General features: G+C 43.3%; 1 protein-coding gene across 5 annotated transcripts in view; it reads right to left on the bottom strand.

The window, feature by feature from the left end:
- SIPA1L1 (signal induced proliferation associated 1 like 1) overlaps positions 1–22,631 on the bottom strand; it is a 185,697-nt gene that overhangs the window by 80,667 nt on the left and 82,399 nt on the right. For all 5 annotated transcript variants that reach the window (XM_069951189.1, XM_069951192.1, XM_069951193.1 and 2 more), the window contains one exon: positions 1,962–3,776. In XM_069951189.1, the coding sequence (XP_069807290.1) occupies positions 1,962–3,450 (1,489 nt within the window). In that variant the 5' untranslated portion in view covers positions 3,451–3,776. The remainder of the gene's footprint in view (positions 1–1,961; positions 3,777–22,631) is intronic.

Genomic DNA, 22,631 nt, shown 5'->3' with positions numbered 1-22,631 from the left:
ATTCTCCAATACAAATGAGATGCAGCTTGTTCCCGTTTTTTTTTCTTTTTTTCTCAAGTCTGAGAGATGCCAGCTTTTCTATATGTTCTCCATCTATAGCCCCGAGCAAAATTACTGTCGTTTAATGACGTCATATGAGGCTGTCCAGACAGGAGCGAGAACTGCGTCAATGCACAGAGGTGACGAGTATCCATCATCGTGTATTATAATGCATGCACAGGTGCTAGAGGATGGTGACGGGTCTAGCCTATAATGTCCAGCCTATAATGTGAAGAAGCCTGGTGTAGCAATGACGTAATATAAGCTCCTGTCACCCCCGCCATGGTCCTTCATACACTCCAGTGTCCGTATTTTCTGGAGACTGTCAGTATCACTCGCTGCTATAGTGTGTCTCTTTTTCGGTTGCTTTTAGGTTGTTTTTTCTATGAATATATATTGTTAGACTATCCAAGTCTAGAGAGAATTAAAAGTTTCACTGTCAGCAGAGAGTTTCTCCTCCTTGCTGGAGACAGACTCTATTGTAAGTCTATGGAGACCTTATGCAGTGAGAAAAGCACTTAGCTGGGCGCTTCTCCCTCCTCCTTCTAGAAAGCGATTGGGGTAACCAGCTCCTGAGGGGGTCTGGTTACCCCAACCAAACCCTAGTGGCACATTAACCATTAAAGCGGTGAATCGCTTTTCTGTTTTTACCATGAGTAGACAGGTGCAGATACAGGGGATACAGGTGCCGCAGTCCTTCTCTTGAACAGCGGTCCGTTTTCCACGCACTGCGGAAGTGAATTACCGACTGCCAGTCCAGCCTGTAGCACTGGATGTGGGCTGGCCTGCCCCCAGTGGGAGGAAGCTTCCTCCTCTCCATGACGCATTTTGATTAGCGTTAACGGTGCTTGGTAACAGACCTGTGCTCGGTAATAGACCGTCGCCATGCGCGGAAACTGGGCCGCAGTTCAAAAAAAATCAGCATCCCCGTTCTGGCACCGGTCTATTCATGGTAAAAACTTGCTCGCTTTAACAAAGAATTCATACTCTGACCCCACACTGTTGCCTTTCCAACAGCTCCCTGTCCCTGCTTATCCCTACTGGTCCCTTGCAACATATTTTCCTCAACAGGAACTGCTGCTCAGCCAATCACTAGCCACGATAGTGCCCCACCTCAATCAGTGACTGGCTGAGCAGGCAGTTTCATCACATAATGGTGGCTGTTGGGGATCAGGGGAGGAGAGTATAACTTTTTTATTATTATTATTATTATTCTTACAGCACCCTTAGCCAAAATTAACCTCTTCCCAGGCAACCCCTGTAATAAGCAAAAGCAATTACAAATATAAGAACATTCCTGATTATGATTTGTAGAGAATATGCCGGTAATACATGAATAATACATCAATGTATAAAAAAAAAAAAGAAGTATGGTAAACAAATACAGTACGCTCCATCAAATCTTTCTGAGGTTCAGACCAACATGACAGCAATGTTTTCCAACATAAATAACCCTAGTACAATGTTCTAGAACTAAATATATAAGTGGAATTTATCCAAGATCTGACAATGACATTACCCAAAATTATAGCCTTTCCCTACAGTACATTCAGCTGAAGAGAGGTAAAAATCCATGTGTGCAAAAACCTAAGGGTATACAAGGATAAGTAGATAATATAATCTATATCTGAAGGGCAAAGTCTCCTAAGCTTAATGCCTCTCCGTTCCTGCAGATTTTCAACCAAAATTAATTAAAGGAACTTTAAATACAATTAAGAATATATTCAGAAGGGCGATATGTAACTTCTGTAGCCAACCACCTTACAGTGATTGAAATTCTAAAGAAATGAACTCTGACTGCATAAATGAGCGTGTTCTGCGCTGGAAGAAAATTCATTTAACACATGGTTGAGCACAAAAATCACAAAAGTAGAGAAAAAAAAAACATGCTAAAAACGCAGACAAAAATATGCATAACTCACCTTTTTGATAGAAATATTTCCGATAATAGTATGCACCCAGGTCTACATGCTCGACAATATATCTTTTGGCTCTGTCAATATGCAAAACCAAATTCTCCTTGGGGACCTCAAGGACAGCCAGTCCTGCATTTGCACAGTGTGAACTCATCGTCGACTCAAAAGATGAATTTTCACAGCCGGAAAAAGAGCCAGAGTTCGATTTGGACAAGCTGACTTTCTTTTCCCCTTCACCCCCCATTTCGTTCCGGAAGTACGGACAGCTCATGACCAAATCATTGCTTTTGTCGTCTCCTTGGTCGACGTTTTCTTTCGCGTTCAAGTCCTCGGTGCTACCAGTCGGAGAATTGAAGCTGGAAGAGTGTGACAATGGTCCTGCAGCCAGAGAAGCGGCGGCAGCGGCTGAAGCCCCGGTGGTGGTGTTTCGTCGCTTGATGACGTTATGCCGGTTAATCACAACTTCGTTCAAGTCGAAAAGGACGCTCTGAACATCGTAATGAGCAAAGCACTTGGGGCTTGTCCATGGCTTAATACTGTCATCAGAACGACTGTCCTCAATGTCTCCAGATTTTCCAAGCTCTCCTTCGGCCTTTGCGTTTCGAAGCTTACGGAAAATGGAAGAATCTCCAGTCTCCGATTTGGAGCGTCTCTTTAGTGGCTTGTCCCGGTCTTTAAAGGCCCTATGCCCATCTCTTTGACCATCTATAACATCCAGGGAGAATCCAGAGCCTCTGCTGCCACTGCTCAGTAATAGTTCGCTCAACTTTGACGGTCCGTGCCCCCGGTGATCTCCTCTCTCATTTTTATATCCTTTTATTATATCAAAGAAACTATCGCTCGATGTCCCCTGTTTGTCTATGGAGGAGGTGCTACCGTATTCTCGGTGGAGTGATGGACCGATCTTAAAAGTCGGTGACATACATTCTTCAAAATTTTCCATATCAAACTCACTGATAGTAATATCGCTGTTACTCCTTTGCCTTATTCTGCGGTGGACTTTCCTAGGGGAGCTACCGCTAGAGTAACCTTCCGGAGACAGAAACCTTGAATCTAAACTTTCTGCCTGTCTTGTTTTATTCTTAAGAGTGTTCTGGATACTTTTTAGCATAACAGAGTCACTAGAATTCATACTGGACGTACTAACCTGACTACTAGGACTACTCTTCACAGACATTGTTTCTATACTGGATGTCTCAATATCCTGACTTGTTCTACTTATTTCCTTCACATTTTCTTTCCTAGGTGGCCAATCTGCAATACGTGCTCGAACGCCCATTTTGGGTACACCTGGTGTAGAGGAAATGTGATGGGAGCTCTCACTGCGTGGTGGTCCTACGGGAGACATGGCAGAAGAACCTAAACTACCATTCTGTGACCTAAAACGTCTCATATAAAAATCATCAGAACGAGCCTTTGGCGGTCCATCTGGTACAGATGATTGAGTCCCACTTGCAACGGACCTTTCAGTCTGGGACCTTTTCAAACTGGTCATGATCTGAAGAAGTGCTCGACTTTAGAAAATTCCAGAGTAAAACGTGTCCATCTTTATTTTTGGAAAGGACAATGTTCTCCTGGAGAGAATACTCCAGAGAACGCGCTGGTTTCATGAGATCTGCCAAGTTGTGAATAGATATTTATAATAAAAAAAAAAAAAAAAAAAAACAAACATAGGAAGGTGTAGTCACTTGACACTAATTCATGGAGAACATGAGACGAGAAGACACATTTTCTGTCTGCTTTTCTGGAAAACTTAGCGTCCAGCTGAAGACTGTCTGTGCAACATCTTGACATCAATCCCGAGCTTTTCTAGAAAGAAGCCTAAAAAAACATTAAAAAAAGGAAAATGTAAATATTCACATAGAAAAAACAAACAAAACAGACCCCACAAATACTATCCTATTTTAGGTATGCTAACTAGAGATGAGCGAACCTGGAGCATGCTGGAGTCCATCCGAACCCGATCATTCGGCATTTGATTAGCTGGGGCTGCTGAACTTGGATAAAGCTCTAAGGTTGTCTGGAAAACGTGGAAACAGCCAATGACTACATCCATGATTTCCACATAGCCTTAGGGCTTTATCCAACTTCAGCAGCCACCGCTAATCAAATGCCGAACGATCAGGTTCGGATGGACTTGAGCATGCTCAATGTTCGCACATCTCTAAAGCTAACAGAACCCACCATGGATTGTTATACAATTATTTATAAACAAAATAAAATCACAGGTTAAAAATCTGGCAATCCATTCCAATCAAAGTCATCCATGGTCCATGGAAAAAATGGACACTCTCTTGTCCCTGTAACTTCTTTATTGGACAGTCCAACACATAAACCCCCCTCCCCCCCCAAAAAGTGTTTACACCCACGGTACTTTTGACAGCACTATGTACGTAAACTATTTCTTTTATATGCTGGAAATGAAATAAAGACGTCTAAGGGACAAGAGGGTGCAGGATATTTTCGAGAACATCCTCAGTTTTGCTGCTGTGTATAAAGACAAGCCTATCACCGGCTCAACGGGAAATCTGTGCATGGGGAGGCCTTTTCCAGCAAGACAAGGGCAGAATCATTAAAGTATTACCAGACCGCTAAACCTCCATTGAGAAGAAGATGAATATCATGTAATAGCTCCACATATACGGTGGTAAAGAGGCCTGGGAAGGTGGCTTTTAACACTTTTTATACCAGAACTGGACAGTTCTTCTACTGCCTAATTTTTGGGGTTGCTTGTGTAGAAGGTTTATATGACCTAGTGATAGATATTGCTCTAAGCCAGGGATGGGAAGCCTTCGGCCCTCCAGCTGTTGCAAAACTACAATTCCCATCATGCCTGGACAGCCAAAGCAAAGCTTTGGCTGTCCAGGCATGATGGGAATTGTAGTTTTGCAACAGCTGGAGGGCAGAAGGTTCCCCATCCCTGCTCTAAGCACTGTGGTCACTGCAGTTGTTCCATCTTTTCCAAGTGTCATCGACATAAGTTTTTGAAACTTTCTCGTACTCTTATATTTATACACGGACCCCTTACTGCTTTACATTAAAAACTACCGTATGTCTCTGGGCAGATCTCTCTGTACTCAGAACTAGCGAACGTAAAAGTAAAGTAAAAGAACAACCAATGGCACGTAAATATAGTGCACCCATACACAACGTGCATTAAAATTCAATTGAGAGAACATTACACAATGGGGACTACAGCACTTCCGGGTCTGTCAAGACAGCATGAGACGTTAGGCGGATACATGCATAAGCTCTGTACCAAGCACCCTGGAACGCACCTTAAATTGTTATGGCGTTGAATAATTGTCTTTTATGTCAGGTATTTTGTAAGTGCAATAAATGTTCTCGACACTTGATGATACAGCAGTTCCTCATCTCACCACGTCTACAGGAAAGCAGACCGATGGACTATAGAAAAGCTCGCCATGACATTCAGCAAGGAAACCTTGTCACTCAGAACAAAGATACAATAGATTTCTCAGTAACGGCCCCTCTGTGTTGCAGGTTTACGGTTGACTGGTTAAGAAAACCCAAGAGACGGCACTCAAGACAATGGTGGCGTATAAGGTGGCGGGTGCTAACAAAAGGCATACTTTATTCTGCTCCTATGAAAAGCTCTTTGCCGGTAGCTAAGTCGCACTGTCCTAATAACATTTGCATTGTGAGAAGATCTCTACTCATACCATCACCGGGATAATTACCGGTTAACCACAATACGGAATGTGGAAAGGCCGATGATCTGTGCTCGGAGGAAACGCTGGGAAGGGTCGGCAATAGAGCCGCTCTGAACTCCTCTCAATTAGGATCCATAAATTATAGAGGACTCGGGAACAAGCCGCTTATTCATCATTTAGCTGCATTCCTATACTGTAGGAGGGGCTATGAATAAGCCGAGAAGAGGCATCAGCTCCGGAAGACCCAGCAACACCAATGATCTGCAATTAACGCCATTACGCCGCATCACAACTTTTCTTCTCGCTAAATTTTATCCATTTCCAGGTATAAAAAACATATAGGGGGACATTTACTATCGAGTCTAATCTGTTTTTTACTGGGCGAAAAGGACTAATTTAACAGAATATTTACTAACAAGGTCACCTGGTACTGACCAGACGCAGGCATTTACTACTTTTTGAAGGTCGCAAAAGATAAATTGGGTACAAATCCCGTATTATGTGATTTTTTTGGGTGAATGCTCAAAAATAACTAAAAATATTCACCCGTCAAATAATAGTTCATAAACAGAACCAAAGATGGGTGAAAAATCCAATTATTCACCTACAAAATAGGCGCAAAGACCTTGATAAATGTCCAACGTAGCTTATTAAAAATGCTGAAATTTTAGGGTGGTATTACACGGGCCGATGGGGGCCCGATAATACCTGTAAACGAGCAGCGATCTGCTAGATCGTCGCTCGTTTACTGGGCCTATTACACGGCCCTATAATCGTTAAATAAGGGCTGCAGGGACATCGTTACCGATGTCCTTGTAGCCTTTGCCTAACCATATACAATACCTATCCCCGTTCTAGGGCTGCTGCTGTGGTTTTCAGTTCAGGCTCTCATATCCAAGAAGTGATGTATAGTAGCAAGTGCCATTACTTTCTATGCCAAATAGAATAGTTGACCAACCAATGTTTCCAAGCCCGCACTTTACATTACAAGGTCCCAGAGAGTCTGAACGGCTGCTTACGGTACATAAAACGATTTGGGCATGATCAGCTTTCCTGCCTTGGATCATCAATTAAGCAGATTTACTACAAAGTGGTGGGCTTTGGGACATTAACTTATCTAAATCTACAGGTCTGTCTGCAGAGTAATAAAAATTCTGGATGATTAAAGGATATTTGTGTAGCATGAAAGTTAATTACTATCAATTATGCAGCCGCCAAGATGAAACAGACTTAAGCCTCTGACCAGCCACTGGAACTATCTGTCCTGAAAAGAACTTTAAATAACCATTAGAGTTAATACGGCAATTAAACCCTGCCTGGTGACCGGCCAAAGTCACCGGCTAATAAACCCCAGAGCATCGTGGGACCTGACCTTATAGGATTATCACGTTAGCCGTTACCTCTTACTCAGAGTCGGTTGATGAATTAGTATATAAAGTCAAGTTACAGAGGTCCTCCGGTTTACAAAAACGATTTTCATACACCCCGTAAAAAAAATTAAAAAATTAGGTGAAAATTTAGCACAATTCAGGATCCAAATTTTTTGGCCAAGATGGAGATCACCTGAAAAGAGCAAATGATTAACAATGATTTTAGGGTCAGATCTAAATGACCGACCAATGATACAAAACGATCATTTAAATTCAAACGATACAACGATAATCGTCCCGTGTAATAGGGCGCTTAAGCACAGAATGAACATACCCTAAAGAAAGCGCTAAAACAATAAGTAAAAGAGCAAACAAAAAAGCACTGATTGTAATATATCTGACATACGACTACCGGTAAACATCTGGTGTCAATGCTTTATTTGCAAAAAATAAAAAGTGTTAAGTAAAATACAAAAAAAAGGCAACACTACACATAGAAAAAGATTTACCTAAAATGTATAAAGAGAATGGGAAACAAGAAGGAGGAAAAAAAAACTAACCGCAAACATCTGTTACACGGGGGGAGAGCATTAAAATGCCTATATACAGTAAAAAGGAAAAAAATAAAAATAAATTCTCCTCCCGTCAGTAACGGCTGATGTTTTCTTTAGATACGTCAGATTGTGTAAACCCTAAACAAATGAAACAGGACATAATTTCCTTAAGTAAACAAAACACAAAAGTCGCCGGCGCTGGATAAAATCTGGCAAATTGCAATTATCCAGATATAGGACCGCGTTTGTCTGCAGAACGACCGCCGCGCAGTCAACGTTCTGTCCATGTGGTTTTATTTCGCACACGCAATCAAACTAGATGAGCAACAGATGACCGGGAGAAGGAGCGAGATTCAATAATACCACGAAGATTAAGACGTCGCATCTCAGATAAAGAGAGACAGGAGTTCAAAACATACCCGACACAGGGACACCCCGACTGTCCGCGCACAATCTATTCCACCCCACCTGACTAACGTACAAAACCCCAGCCTTGATGTGATTCGAAATTATTTCCCCTCTCTACAAACAGAGGTCATAAGGGTCGAGCCCCGATCTTACCGAAGGAACAAAGGCCGCGGCACGCGCATCAGTCCTGCAGAGAGAAGCTACCCAGAAGCATCACTTCTAACGTCCCCTCCCTAAAAAATTCCACATTTCTGTTTTTCCTGGTTAATTTGAGCTCTGATAATCACAACCTGTCTACGGGAGACGCTGTGTGACATTTGAGCAGCTCTGTCCTCGGGCACGCGTTTCGTCAGTACCACTTGCGACCTTTAAAGGCTTCTGCCGAACAGGTGTTTTACGCTGAGATTTTATGGAGAATTTACAAGTGCTTAAATGATGTGCGCGCTCCGCTTTCATCTTGACCTATTTACCCCGTGCTTCCTTGTATAAATATAATCTCCACTAATGGCCGTGGCAAGGATACGTATTGTGAAGGTAGACGATGTCCCTGGGGTCTGATATTATACCGGATAGCAAAGCACATTGTAGGCATATGGGAGAAGTTAGGCCGGGTTCACATCAAGATTCATGGGATATATTGGCAAAATTGGCTGGCGATACATCTGTGCTTGGTTCAGCACGGGACACTCAACTTAACAACCCTAGTGACTGCGTTCGGGCCAGCCCGTGACTGCGTTCGGGCCAGCCCGTGACTGCGTTCGGGCCAGCCCGTGACTGCGTTCGGGCCAGCCCGTGACTGCGTTCGGGCCAGCCCGTGACTGCGTTCGGGCCAGCCCGTGACTGCGTTCGGGCCAGCCCGTGACTGCGTTCGGGCCAGCCCGTGACTGCGTTCGGGCCAGCCCGTGACTGCGTTCGGGCCAGCCCGTGACTGACTTTACAGTCCAAGCTGAAACCTATATGCCCCACTATAGTCACTAGATTCAGAGCCCAGAAGTAGTGCAAAACACTATTATATGTGATGTGTCAACAAACCACGGAACCATGAAACGCCTCCATGAAACTGTGGTCACCTGACTCCTTCCTCCCCCTATCCTTTCATGTTTAATAAAGCCTAGTTGGTGACGGACATCTTTTACCTTCGTACTTGGATTGTTTGGACACTGCTGCTCGAGATTGAGCACCACCGGGGCATGTGTTACCTATGGCCTGCCAGTATACCTACCGTAGAGTTGGGACTGCAGCTGTGCCATCTTCTTTGATGAGGTATATGGATGGACTTCTAAATCGTCTGAATCTCCATAATGTTGAGCAGACTTGAACAACATTGACCAATGTTCTCCGATCCTGAACACACAGCATTTGACTCTCAGGTGTCTGGTGAAGTTGGAGGCCACCCCAAGGGAGCCATAGGTGGTATCTATATTATCCTGCCAGCCCTAGGCGTCATCAAACTCATCCAGACACTGGGAGTCAAACATCGAGCTCTTGGATTTGGAAAACGTTGTCCAAACCAGAGCAGTTTGGCAAGTCTACTCAGTCTTCAACTCCATGACTGGGGAAAAGTGGCCTCCATGCCAACTGGGAAGGTGTTGCCCAGATGGTGCACAACTGACCCTAGGCCTGTTCGTTCAGCAGTTCACCCCCACACTATTTATTCTCATGTGATAAGTAGCTAAGGTCATGATATAGTAACTTTGGTGAACTGGAGGTGGTCCCGAGTCCTCATGTGCACCATTAATACCCCCACCCCAAAGCACCAGCAAAGCTCATTGCATGGTCTGTCAGGGAAAGTTGGTACAACCTAATACACGTAGAGCGTAGATGTCAAAACTACAATTCCCATCATGTCTGGACAGCCAAAGCTAAAGCTTTGGCTGTCCAGGCATGATGAGAATTGTAGTTTTGTAACAGCTGGAGGGCCACGAGTTTAACACCCATGACACAGAGGGTCCCGCTAACTTCTGGGCCCCTTGCAGGTAAACTTCCCATTTTATTCTGTGTCAAACACACACGCACCATCCTTCATTTCTACCCGTAACGTATCTGAGGGATGTGGCGATCTCCTTAGCGCCATGCTTATAATAAGGGGCCTAGCGCCTTACTTTCCTGGCTACTGATTAATTTGTTAGGATTTGTCCCTCTGGCGATATGTCAGGGTGAATTATTAATCGCAGTCTTACTAGAAGAGAACGCACACGGCCTTTTCCACGGATTTCGCTGTTACTCAGAATAAGCCATAAAAAGCTGGTGACGTACGCGGCACAGATTATCTCCGCCATATGCTTCCCCTTTCTTTCTTTCTTTTTTTTTTTTCTTCCATGAATTTAAAAGTGGAATAAGAAACCTGCAAAGTGCAATTCACACAATACGACGGCAGCTGCAAAAAAAGAGGGATAGAGGAAACAAAGTCACTTCCGAAGAATAACCATCAAGACTAAATTTAGATTCCCTTTAAACAGCTACAGATACGGTGAACTGGGGACAAGGGTTTCGTGTCACCCTAGAATATTACGGTTGTTTTGTGGTGTCTTTACCATATGGCTGCTTCAGTATGTAAAAAAGTAAGTGACCCCCCCCCAGCCGATTGTTGAAGGTTGCGGTGGCCAAACACACTGGAACTTGCTGCAGCAATACGAAAGTCATAGTAAAAACTACCTTCACTCTTAAAGTGTCACTCTGTGTTGTTTGTTTGTTTTGCAGAAATCAATAGTCCAGGCGTTTTTAAGAAACTTTGTAATTGGGTTTATTAGGCAAATATTCCATTATCTGCATCCAAAAAGACTTTCCCAGCCCCCCCCCCCCCCATTCACTGTTCATTATCAGGAAATCTCGACTCTTACATCAGTCGGATCCTGTCTGTTCTATGGAGAGGGGAGGGCGGAGGAGGGAGCTTAGTAGCCAGCAGAGAACAAAGAATTACACAGTGGGAGCTGTATGAAAGCCGGTATTCAGAGGTCAGAAAGGTCAATGCTGATATCAGAGGAGATAGCCCAGTGATGTAGCTGTAAATTAATTCTTTGTTGTCTTGTTTTGGTGTCTCATCTCCCTCCACCCCTCCTCTCTCCATAGAGAACCATGAAGACAGGGGGAGAGCGCTTCAAACTGCTTTTTCATGATAAAAATACATTTTTCGGCTAATAAACCCAAATACAAAGTCTCTTACAATCACCTGTACTGTTGATTTCTGCAAAAAAAAAATAAAATTACGACAGTGACAGGAATTGTGTAGTTCTCAATACCAATCACTGAAAACTAGTAAGAAATAATCATATAGACAGACCTCAAGTAACGGAAGGGGTGTTAGTAATTATTTTTTTGCTCGTAGCTCATTTTAGAACACGGGATAGATGCTTAAAGGGGCTTTCATGTTACAGGGGAACTCCAGCTAAAAAATAAAAAATTCTTTCAAATCAACTGGTGTCAGAAAGCGCCTGAGATTTGCAATTTACTTCTATTAAAAAAAAAAAAAAAAAATCTCCAGTCTTCCAGTACTTATCAGCTGCTGCATGTCCTGCAGGAAGTAGTGTATCTTTCCAGTCTAGCACAGTGCTCTATGCTGCCACCTCTGTCTGTGGCAGAAACTGCTCTGTAGACTGGAAAGAATACACCACTTCCTGTAGGACATACAGCAGCTGATAAACACTGGAAGACACAAGATTTTTTTTTTTAATATAAGTCAATAACAAATCTGATTGTAGGTTGTAGTTGTAGGATTGTAGGTGTAGTTGTAGGTTAGGCTATATGTGGCTTTTAATTGTTTAAAGTTTATCACCTTATATATTTATTTATTTTAAGGATCCTATTGAGCTGATTGTATACATATAATAGGTACGCCGCCTGCATCACTGAGCCTGTTTTTATTCATAGGAAAACCCCTTTAAGCTATCAATATACATTAGGGCAAAGTCAGCCAAAGCTGCTGCTGACAGCCGTGTATTCCTGCCTCCGTCCTGACTGTAATAAGTGTTTGTCTGGCATCCATCTTTATGGGGGAGATGGCGGTGGGTTGACAGCCAGTTAATGTGACTGTCCATCTCCTGAGATCTCCATCTGTATCTTATCCAGACGCATGTAAATAGGCTGATCCCTGGACCCCGCGCCCATTGATCACTAACAGGGGCTGTCCACATGCGGCTCATATGCTCTATAAGGAGGGGATAGGGATTTTAGCTGCATGTCTTGCCTGCAGGGTGCCAATGCATTTTTAATACTACAAGAGCTTCCAAGGAATACTGTAAGTACTAGCTGGGTTGTCAGGCAGCATGGTGATACCAACTACTCCGACTTTAGTCTGTTCTACAAGACTGCAATGCGGAGGCCCCACGGATCATAGTGCATCCAAATAACAGATTGCGAATACTTATGCATGGTTCTTAAAGGGGTTCTCCAGTGCTACAAAAACATGGCCACTTACTTCCACAAACAGCACTGCTCTTGTCTCCAGGTCAGGTGCGGATTGCAATTAAAGGGGTTGTCCAGCGAAAATCTTTCAAATCAACTGATATCAGAAAGTTATATAGATTTGTAATTTACTTCTATTAAAAAATCTCACGTCTTCTCATACTTATCAGCTGCTGTATGTCATGCAGGAAGTGGTGCATTTTCTCCAGTCTGACACCGTGATCTCTGGCCGAGACAGGAACTCTGTCTCTGTTTTCTATGAATCCCCATAGAAAACCTCTCCTGCTCTGGACAGTTCCTGACATGGACAGAGGTGGCAGCAGAGAGCACTGTGTCAGACTGAAAATAAAACATTGCGTGCAGAACATACAGATGCTGATAAGTATGGGAAGACTTGAGATTTTTTTACAAATCTATATAACTTGGCACCAGTTGATTTGAAAGAAAAATATTTTCGCTGGACAACCCCTTTAAGTTCTATTCACTTGGAGCAGAGCTACAAAACCTGCACCCAAACTGCGGTGCTGTCTCTGGAAGAAAGTGGCCATGTTTTTGTAGCGCTGGAGAACCCCTTTTAATGGAGACCGTGAACTACAAGAGAAGGACAAACAGATGACATAGCGATGAGGTATAGATGCATTCGTACTCTCAATTCTCTTCATAGCAATGGATGTTTTCTATCTGGATTAAAGAAGCGTACGCCACATTTTTTAAGTACGTGCGGATTTTATACAACTGTAAATTAAAGGGGATGTCCGGACAGGAACCGTTTATTATGTCTGCAGAAAACACAACGCCACTGTATCCAGACTTCCCAAGCGTCGGATCACGGCTATGGTGCAGCCCAATCTTTTTCAACTTGTTGGCTGCTTTGTGTTCAAGGAACAGCCCACTCAGCATAGGTAGCTTAAAGGGGTACTCCAGCAAAAATCTCTCCCTATCAAATCAACAGGTGCCAGAAAGCTATATAGATTTTTTTTTAACTTACTTTTATTTATTTTTTTAAAACTTCAGGCTTCCAGTACTTATCAGCTGCTGTACATCCTGCAGGAAGTGGTGTATTCTTTCCAGTCTGACACAGTGCTCTCTGCTGCCACCTCTGTCCATGTCAGTAGTAGCAAATTGCCATAGAAAACCTCTCCTGTTTTGGACAGTTCCTGGCATGGACAGAGGTGGCAGCAGAGAGCACTGTATTAGACTGGAGAGAATACACCACTTCCTGCAGGACATACAGCAGCTGATAAGTAGTGGAAGACTGGAGATTTTTTTAATAGAAGTAAATTACAAATCTGTACAAATCACCTCCATAGAAATGCGTCGGAACAAAGGGTAGGTGGGAGTCCATGAGAAAAATGGAACTGCCGTCAAGATGGCTGGGAGATGCAGTAACCTGGTGGACCCCCGCTGATACGGTCCTAGAGACATCAGAAGATCAGGAAAAGTAGAGGTACCGTCTTGTATTCCTATTTTAGCTTGACCTATGTCCGTGATCCCATGGCACTGTCTTGTCCGTGCAGCCATGGCCGTCTACTTATTGGTCATAACAGTATGAAAGAAGAAAGAGAATGATGCCATCTCCATCTATAGAAGATTTATTGAAGAGCCTGAAATATTTTCCTGTAGGGAATAACTACAGGAAACTCACATTTTTACCGGAGTTTGCTTAAGGATATGGAGTAATGACAGGAGTGCGAGGGTACAGCGGACGTTGGCGCGGCGGAGACGGATGATGAATTGCCTACTGCTGGAAAAGTCTAAGAAGAGACAACCTGCTTAGCTTACATTCTAATTACTGTGTGAATCAGTCCGTCCTGGAACCTGGTTATTCTATTATAGTCACAAGAGCAAAGTGGACGTCTCTGTTACCGCTCAGAAAGGATCAAATGGCGCTTGTTCAAAAACCCTATAGAGAAGGTGATGAAAGCTATACATGAGCAATTATATCCCCCGGCACAGCATGAAAGTCCGATCTGTCCTCGCAGTCCATTAAGCTGTAATAGCGGAGACTTCAGGATCGGTCCCGGCCGTATACTCATGTTATTAATAATAATAATCATTAGATATTTTCTATAATCAGCCCAATTTCCGCTACATTCGTGAAGCCGCTCTGTCGGCGCCGGCTTTCACTTAATGGGGAAATAAAATACCATTACGCAGGACAAAAGAAATGATCATTGTGAGAGATTTATCGAACATGGAGTAAAGTGAAACAGGCCCCACTGCCCCTAGCAACCAATCAGATTCCACCTTTCATTTTCCAAAGAGTCTGTGAGGAATGAAAGGTGGAATCTGATTGGTTGCTAGGGGCAACGGGGCCTGTTTCACAAACCATAGGCCGTATCCATGTTTTCCAGGACTCCCTACAGCTGCCTCCGACTATCCGAATCTATATGTGATTTAATTGATTGATTGTTACAGGCTATGTTCACACAACGCATAAATAACCGTTATTTGGCACTCAAAACAATAACGGACATGTTCACTATTTTCACGGCCGTATCAAACGACCGCTGTTGTTCAATACATTTTGTGAACAGCGGTTGTTGTTTGTATTGACCTCAATGGAACCCATTTCAATATGAAGGAACGTCCGTTCTGGTCTTAAAAATGTATGTTGTGTGAACATAGCCTAAGGGCATATGCACACTGAGCAATTCTCATGGAATTCCGCCGCAAAAAGCATGCAGAATTCACCAGTTTAAATGCAACATTGCTCCTTTACATAGAGCAAAAAGGAATTTGCGTCTGTCCGTGCACACTGTGGAAATTTCCGTCCGGAATTCCATGTGGAATCCGCGTTCCGCCCAAAGAATTGACATGTCAACTCTTTGGGCGGATTCCGTTAGAGGAATCCTATAGAAGTCAATGGGGCTTGAATTCTGCTTGAAATTCGCTCAAACTCATCTCAGAAACCTTTCTGCTTTAATTCCTCGAGAATTACTCAGTGTGCATATACCCTTAAATTGCATTTTGTAATTAGCAATAAAATATTATTATTAATAATAATAATAATGAATGGGATGTCCGGGAGATTTACTGTGTAGATGGCCCTATACCCCTACAAAAATAAAAAATAAAATAAAAAAATATAATAATAATAATAATAATAATAATAATAATAATAATAATAATAATATATATATAAATAATTAAAAAAATTCTTCATTTAGCATTCATTATTTCAATGGATTCTTTGAGCTGAGAATTTATCCCATTGAATGAATACAGGACTAAGTGTTAACTGGACCCACAACACGACAAGCTGTGAACCCATTGGCAGCAGAAGACGGAGGGTCTGTCTCTAAAACCCACGTTGGAATTATAAGTGATGTGTGACCCTCAGCCGTCTGCTCCTATAAATAAATGTGCTGTTCTATCCCGGTTTAGCTGTAATGAGGTTGTATTCCCCGCGCTTTCTATTACTTCCATCACTGACATTGTCTATTTTCAATGATATTTTCAGAAAAGGAAAAAAAAAAAGAAAAGAGTCAACCAGGGACTGATCTCGGTGCTGTGCGCACAATCGCCTGACTAATAAAGCCGCGGTCCTTTGGGGGGTATCACAATGGTGCTAGCTAAGCAGATCCCAGCATTGCAATGCCATTAGCTCAGTGCGGCTCCTGTACTGACAATCCCAGCTCTTACAGAGGACACAAAGAAAGGACAAACCAGCAGCGGAGAATACAGACAGGTCCAAACATGTCCTCCATGCATCCTCCTCCCACCTCATGTAATAAAAGCCTACCTGGTAACTACCACCCAGAGCCTCAGTACTCATCTGTTCTCCTAGACGCCATCTCTCTCCTTAAAGCAACTCTGTACCCACAATTTCTCCCCCCCCAAACCACTTGTACCTTCAGATAGCTGCTTATAATCCAAGATCTCTCCTGGGGTCCGTTCCGCAGGTGATGCAGTTATTGTCCTAAAAAGAAACTTTTAAACTTGCAGCCCTGTGTGAAACTGGCGTGGCCTAGAGTGTCTGTGCCCTAGGCCTGCACCGCCTCTCCGTCCCAAGGCAGGATTTCTCTTGATCATCACCTGTCTGAACACTGCACAGGTGCCTTAACAATCCAGCACATGTGCCGTGTTCAGACAGGTGATGAATAGGAAAAAACCTGCCTAGGGGTGAAAAGGGCAGGCAGTGCAGGCCAAGGGCACAGACACTTTAGGCCACGCCAATTTGACACAGGGCTGCCAGTCTAAGGGTAATTTCACACGGGCGGATCGGCAGCGGATCGATCCCCTAATTAACCCCCGCCACCTGGGATGATACATTACCGGCACCACGATCCGCCGGCATCTGAGGTTCGAGGCTCCCGGAGGTCCAGCACAACCAATCAGTGCACGGCCCCACCACAGTCACTGATTGGCTGCGTGGGACCTCCGGGAGCCTCAGACGCGGCCGGATCTTGGTGCCGGTAATGTATCATCCCGGGCAGCTGGGGTTAACGCGGCAGGTACTTACATACTGGCAGCGGGAGGACAATTCCACTGCGAGTATGTAATTGCATTGGAATTCACAGGGGATCGATCCGCTGCAGATTTAGCTGTAAATTAGCAGCGTTAAATCCACTGCGGATCCGCCTGTGTGAATTTACCCTTAAAGGTTTTTTTTAGGACAATAACTGCATCACCTGCCAAGCGGACCACAGGACAGATCTTGGATTAAAAGCAGCTATAATGGACAATGAACGGCTAACGATAGAGGCAACATACGGTAATGCCATATGTGTGACTTGTATGTTTGGGGGGTTACAGCACCTGAAAGTTAAGCGCTTTAAAAAAAAATTGCTCCCAGGGTGCATGTACTCTATTCTGCAAATCCCAAAGCGTTCGGCTACGCGGAAATGAGATTTATTTATATCCATAGATATGATGTGGTCAGCACAATGGCAGCGTCCGCCAGGCAGATATAGGAACCGGGATCTGTAAACGCTGGCGGAAAAAAAGAAAAAATATGTTTGATGATCCCTTAAAATCTGAAACAAAGGACGAAGAACAAGAGAGTCTCCACCGTATTAAAAGGAGTGGGCATTAAAGGGGTACTCCAGCAAAAAATGTCCAAATTTACAAATCTCCGGCACCAGTTGATTTGAAATTATTATTATTTTTTTTTTTTTTTTTGCTGAACTACCCCTGTAATGCAATCCCTTTAACAGGGCAGCTGCTATCAACCTGCGGCTTTCTAGCTGTTGCAAAACTACAACTCCCAGCATGGCCAAGGTTGGTAAACCCTGTTACAGTGCATATTTTTAGTTAGGATACAGACCATGTAACTGGTGATGAATGAAGGAAAAGTCGGAGGACCGCGTCAAGGACATTATTCTCCGAATTAACTTATCTAATGTGAAAATAAAAAGTTGGCATTGGTCCATGCAGATGTCAGGGCTGCGGCTGCCATGTCTGCAGGATGGAAGCACTGAGCCCAGGAGATGGATCTCTGCTGTAGATGCAAATTAGAACAGCGTGGGACGGTATCATGCGGAGTACACGTCTCTTACACTCGCTGTCACTGCAAATTGGTTAAAGGAGGTTATGGCGCACAGTGACAAAGGAAGATTAGGATAAGACTACCGAAGCTCATCCACACTACATATGGAACCTCTCATATAGCATGCATGCGAAGCTAGGCCTAGTGGTCATATAGCACTGAACTAAAGCAAGGCTTAGTGGCCATATGGTATACACCTGAAAATAGGCCTAGTGACTATACAGTACACACCTGTAGCTAGGCCTAGAGGACATACAGTATACACCTGAAGATAGGCCTAGTGACTATTCAGTATACGCCTGAAGCTAGTCCTAGAGGACATACAGTATACACCTAAAGCTAGGCCTAGAGGACATACAACATACAGTTGTAGCTAGGCTTAGTGACATACAGTACACACCTGAAGCTAGGCCTAGTGACATATAGCATACATCTGAAGCTAGGCCTAGTGACATATAGTATACAGCTTAAGCTAGGCTTAGAGACATACAGTATACACCTGAAGCTAGGTCTAATGACTATACATTATACACCTGAAGCTAGGCCTAGTGACTATACAGTATAAACCTGAAGCTAGGCCTAGTGACTATACAGTATAAACCTGAAGCTAGGTCTAGTTACTATACAGTATACACCTGAAGCTAGGCCTAGTGACTATACAGTATACACCTGAAGCTAGGCCTAGTGACTATACAGTATAAACCTGAAGCTAGGGCTAGTGACTATACAGTATAAACCTGAAGCTAGGCTTAGTGACATACAGTATACACCTGTAGCTAGGCCTAGTGACTATACAGTATAAACCTAAAGCTAGGCCTATTGACTATACAGTATACACCTGAAGCTAGGCCTAGTGACTATACAGTATAAACCTAAAGCTAGGCTTAGTGACATACAGTATACACCTGAAGCTAGGCCTAGTGACTATACAGTATACACCTGAAGCTAGGCTTCGTTGAACTATTCTAACAAGCTAAAACTCACTCTAGGTTCATACATTAATATCCTTCATGATTTGCTTCATATGCACCATACGTTCTCATCAAATAAAAAAAAAAAAAACCTCATTCAAAAAACAGATAAGCCCTGCCTAAAAGCAAAAAGAACAAAATACAAAAAAAAAATTTTATATATATATATATATATATATATATATATATATATATATATATATATATATATATATATATGTGTATATGGTTGCACCACTGCAAAAGAGGTATGAAGAAGGGAGGTATGACTAACCTCTGCCTTATCGGACATGGTGAAAGAAAGACAACTGCTGTTTGAGATACAATAATAAGGATTATGATTATCTACTAGTAGACTACAGAGGTGAGGGTGGTGCAGGTACAACTGAATATAAGAAACTATGTAATATATCTTATCAGAGAAAAATGCCTCTCTTTCACCACTAAGCAGATTTCTATCCTGCCCATACAAGTCTATGGTGGAGAAGGGCTGTGGCTGAAGAAAGTCATAGGCAGATAGAGAGACTGCACAGAGTACAGAAGCTTCTGGTGAGAATTAGATCTAACCCTATTGTAAGATTAACAGCTTAAACTGTTAGGTACTGCTCTATAATGTCCTCCATGCTGCTGTAGTGATAAAAGGGAGAGCCATGTAAGAGACATATCTAAATCCTCAGTGCCCGGTGTGCAATAGTGAGACATCAGCAGATTAGGAGTCCGCATTGATATAGGACAATGATGGACCGGCAAAGAATTACATTTAAATGTTCTTCAGTTAAAATATATAAGTTTAGTTGCTCAATAACTTAGCGATTACACAACGGGTTTCCCCCTAACCAACAGGCTTCTTCTAGAACAGTAAAATCAGACACAATAACAAGAAATTCAGTAACACATTACACAGATTATTTTTTTTCTTAAATTTTTGGTTGGAGGCGAGTTTGTTTTGCTGCGCACTGAATAATGTACAGTGTTTCAGATGCCGCAGATTGCAGATTAACAAGGGACCCTGGGGTATATAAAGTTACGCAGATTTACTGAAGGCCGATCTGGAAAGTTTACAGTGCACAGAAGCTCTGCCAGCAATATAAATAATAGGACACTTTTGTTTAAAATTCACCTTCTTCGGCGCTCGGGGCCACAGTAAATTAACTCGGACAGAGATTTCCGTTTACAAAAACCTAAGCGCACTTCAATGACTTTCCATTGCTGACTGCTGCATGTGGCATTGCCGGCGTGCCAACAAATTTATAACATACGGATAACTCATAACCACCGCGAGCAGCAGCGAAATAAAGAGACAAAAAGTCAGGCTACCTTAAAGAGGAAGCCCCACGAAACTGAAAGAAAAACGGCAGACAGAAGGGGGAGAGAGAAAATAATAAAGTAAACTCACCCGTCTTTGCGCCTCCATTGTGCCACTCCCGGATGTCATCTTCAGCCCATACTCAGCTCTTCTAACTGCAATAGTAGATGTGGAGAGGATGGCACGTCCGTCAGTGGTGGTGCACGAGGTAGTGGTAATCCAGATAGGTAGTAGAAAGGACCCAGCACTCACCAAGTAGTTGTGCTCAACCGCGATTGGCTGAGCATAACTGTGCTCAGCCAATCACGGCTGAGCCGCTGATGACGCGGCAGAGGGGGGGCCGGCATGAGGGATGGATGGAGTGGTCCGGCCGGCCTCCCGAAGATGACATCATTGTCCCAAGATGGCGGACGGGGGTCGACAGGAATCAGGTAAGTACAGTGCATCACACTTCCGGGTCTAGCGTGGGGGGGGAAACACGGGGAAGGGGGCCATTCACTAACATAACATACATTACAAAGTTGTATAACTTTGTAATGGGCGTTAGTGAATAATTTTGGAACGCCGTTCTAGCCCTTTAAGCCCCTATTCCATGGGGCGACTGAGAAGAGCAAACGAGTGCTATTAGCGCTCGTTTGCTCCTCGTTCCCTGCTTGCTGCCGCCGCTATTCCACGTGGCTGCAGTGAGCAGGTGAGTGCAGGAGGATCCGCGGGGAGCTGCCCAGGTGATCGCTAGATCGTCCGGGCAGCCCATAGCATACAGCAGCGGTCTGCTGCCACTGCTCCTATTCCACAGAGCGGCGACAGCAGATCGTTGCTGTATGAGTCGTTTGTCTTTCAACAGGTTTGAAAGACAAACAACGCAACGATCAGCCGACATGAACGATGTTGGCTGACCGTTGCCTTCTATTCCACGGGACGATTATCGTCCGATAATCGTTCTGTGGAATAGAGCCTTTAGTGGTCAGATCCACGATCCTTATCCAGTGGATAGAAATAGCCATAGACTAAGTACGATATATATAAAAGGTATACTATATAGAACAAAAGTAAAAACTGAAGCAGTCCACTTAATGGAATCCTTGAATTTCCCTCTATCTGTGAAAGTTGAAGTTACATAGTAATCAATATATGTTCCGCATGTGACACCTCCATTTTAGATCATCTAAATACATTTGGCAATTCACACAGGGTGTCAGAAAGTGAAACACCATCTATATATCCTCATCATGACCGAAGGAGCCATAAATCCTTCAGCACATAGAGAAGCACATTTCCAGGTCCAGACGCAACCCTTCTGGATGTGTATCACACGGCCTGGTACAGTAAGATTCCTGGATTTTCCTGCTTTCTATCTCCCCGAATTCTATCTGCCGGGCTAGTCACTGGGGAGCTATTAATTCCTATTTATATATTATTCAATGCACTTTCAATGTTCCCATGCATTATTGATGCACACTATGAAAGTATACGGCAGCGTCAATCAGGCATGTCCGTGGGCAGCAGAAAGGACGTGCAGGCTGTGTCAGTGATTGGCTGCCAGGAGGAGTGGTTATATACTGGAGCATGCTCAGGTTAGATGGTCCGGCATTGGAAGAGCAGTGGCTTGAGAAGTCAGATGCGGCTCTGGAGTCTCCTGGAAAGCATGGATACAGCCATAGGCAATTCTGATCTCTCCTATCAACCTGACAAAGGGGTTCGAAAATATTAGGACCAGTGCATTATACCCTTTGCATGTTGTACCATTGGCTTGGCAACTTTACCGTCTGCACTCCAATTTCTTCACATATGATACATTAGGTTGGAGACTGGGATTGGTGAGAAACTTTAAAAGGAGATCTCCAAAACTTTTTGTTTGTTTCTTTTATAAGGCCCTACATTCAGAATAGGTCTTCAATATTTGATAGGTAGGAACTGTGCAGAGCAGGAGAGGTTTTCTATGGGAATTTCTATGGGAACAGTTCCTGACATGGACAGAGGTGGCAGCAGAGAGCACTGTGTCAGATTGGAAAGAATACACCACTTCCTGCAGGACATACAGTAGCTGATAAGTAGTAGATTTAGTAGAAATAATTTACCAGTCCGCACAACTTTCTGATACCAGTTGATTAAAAAAAATAATAATTTCAATATCGGCCAATATACAAAGTAGCTATTCTCATAATTCTAGCTCAGTGGAGCATTGCATGGCCTATAAGACCCCAACACCTCATTATGAAGCTCTTCTTAAGGAGAAACATTACCCGCTTAATAAACCAATACAGTTGTTATTGGCTCTGTTCAACTTTAAAAAAAAAAAAAAAAAAAACTGGACGCCCAAATCTGAAGGAGCTATTACTCCTAAGGGGCCCTATAACACGGTAAGATTATGGTAAGAATATTGTTGGAATTTAAGCGATAATGTATATGTGTATGCAGGCAACGCTCAATCCACTAAGGAAAATTTGGTCCTGCGTCGTCAATCGCATCTTTTGAGCGGACCATAAAAACGTGGCTAATTC

This window comes from Dendropsophus ebraccatus, chromosome 13 (genome assembly GCF_027789765.1).
Source record: "Dendropsophus ebraccatus isolate aDenEbr1 chromosome 13, aDenEbr1.pat, whole genome shotgun sequence".
Taxonomy (NCBI): domain Eukaryota; kingdom Metazoa; phylum Chordata; class Amphibia; order Anura; family Hylidae; genus Dendropsophus; species Dendropsophus ebraccatus.
This window is presented reverse-complemented; position numbering and strand designations above follow the sequence as displayed.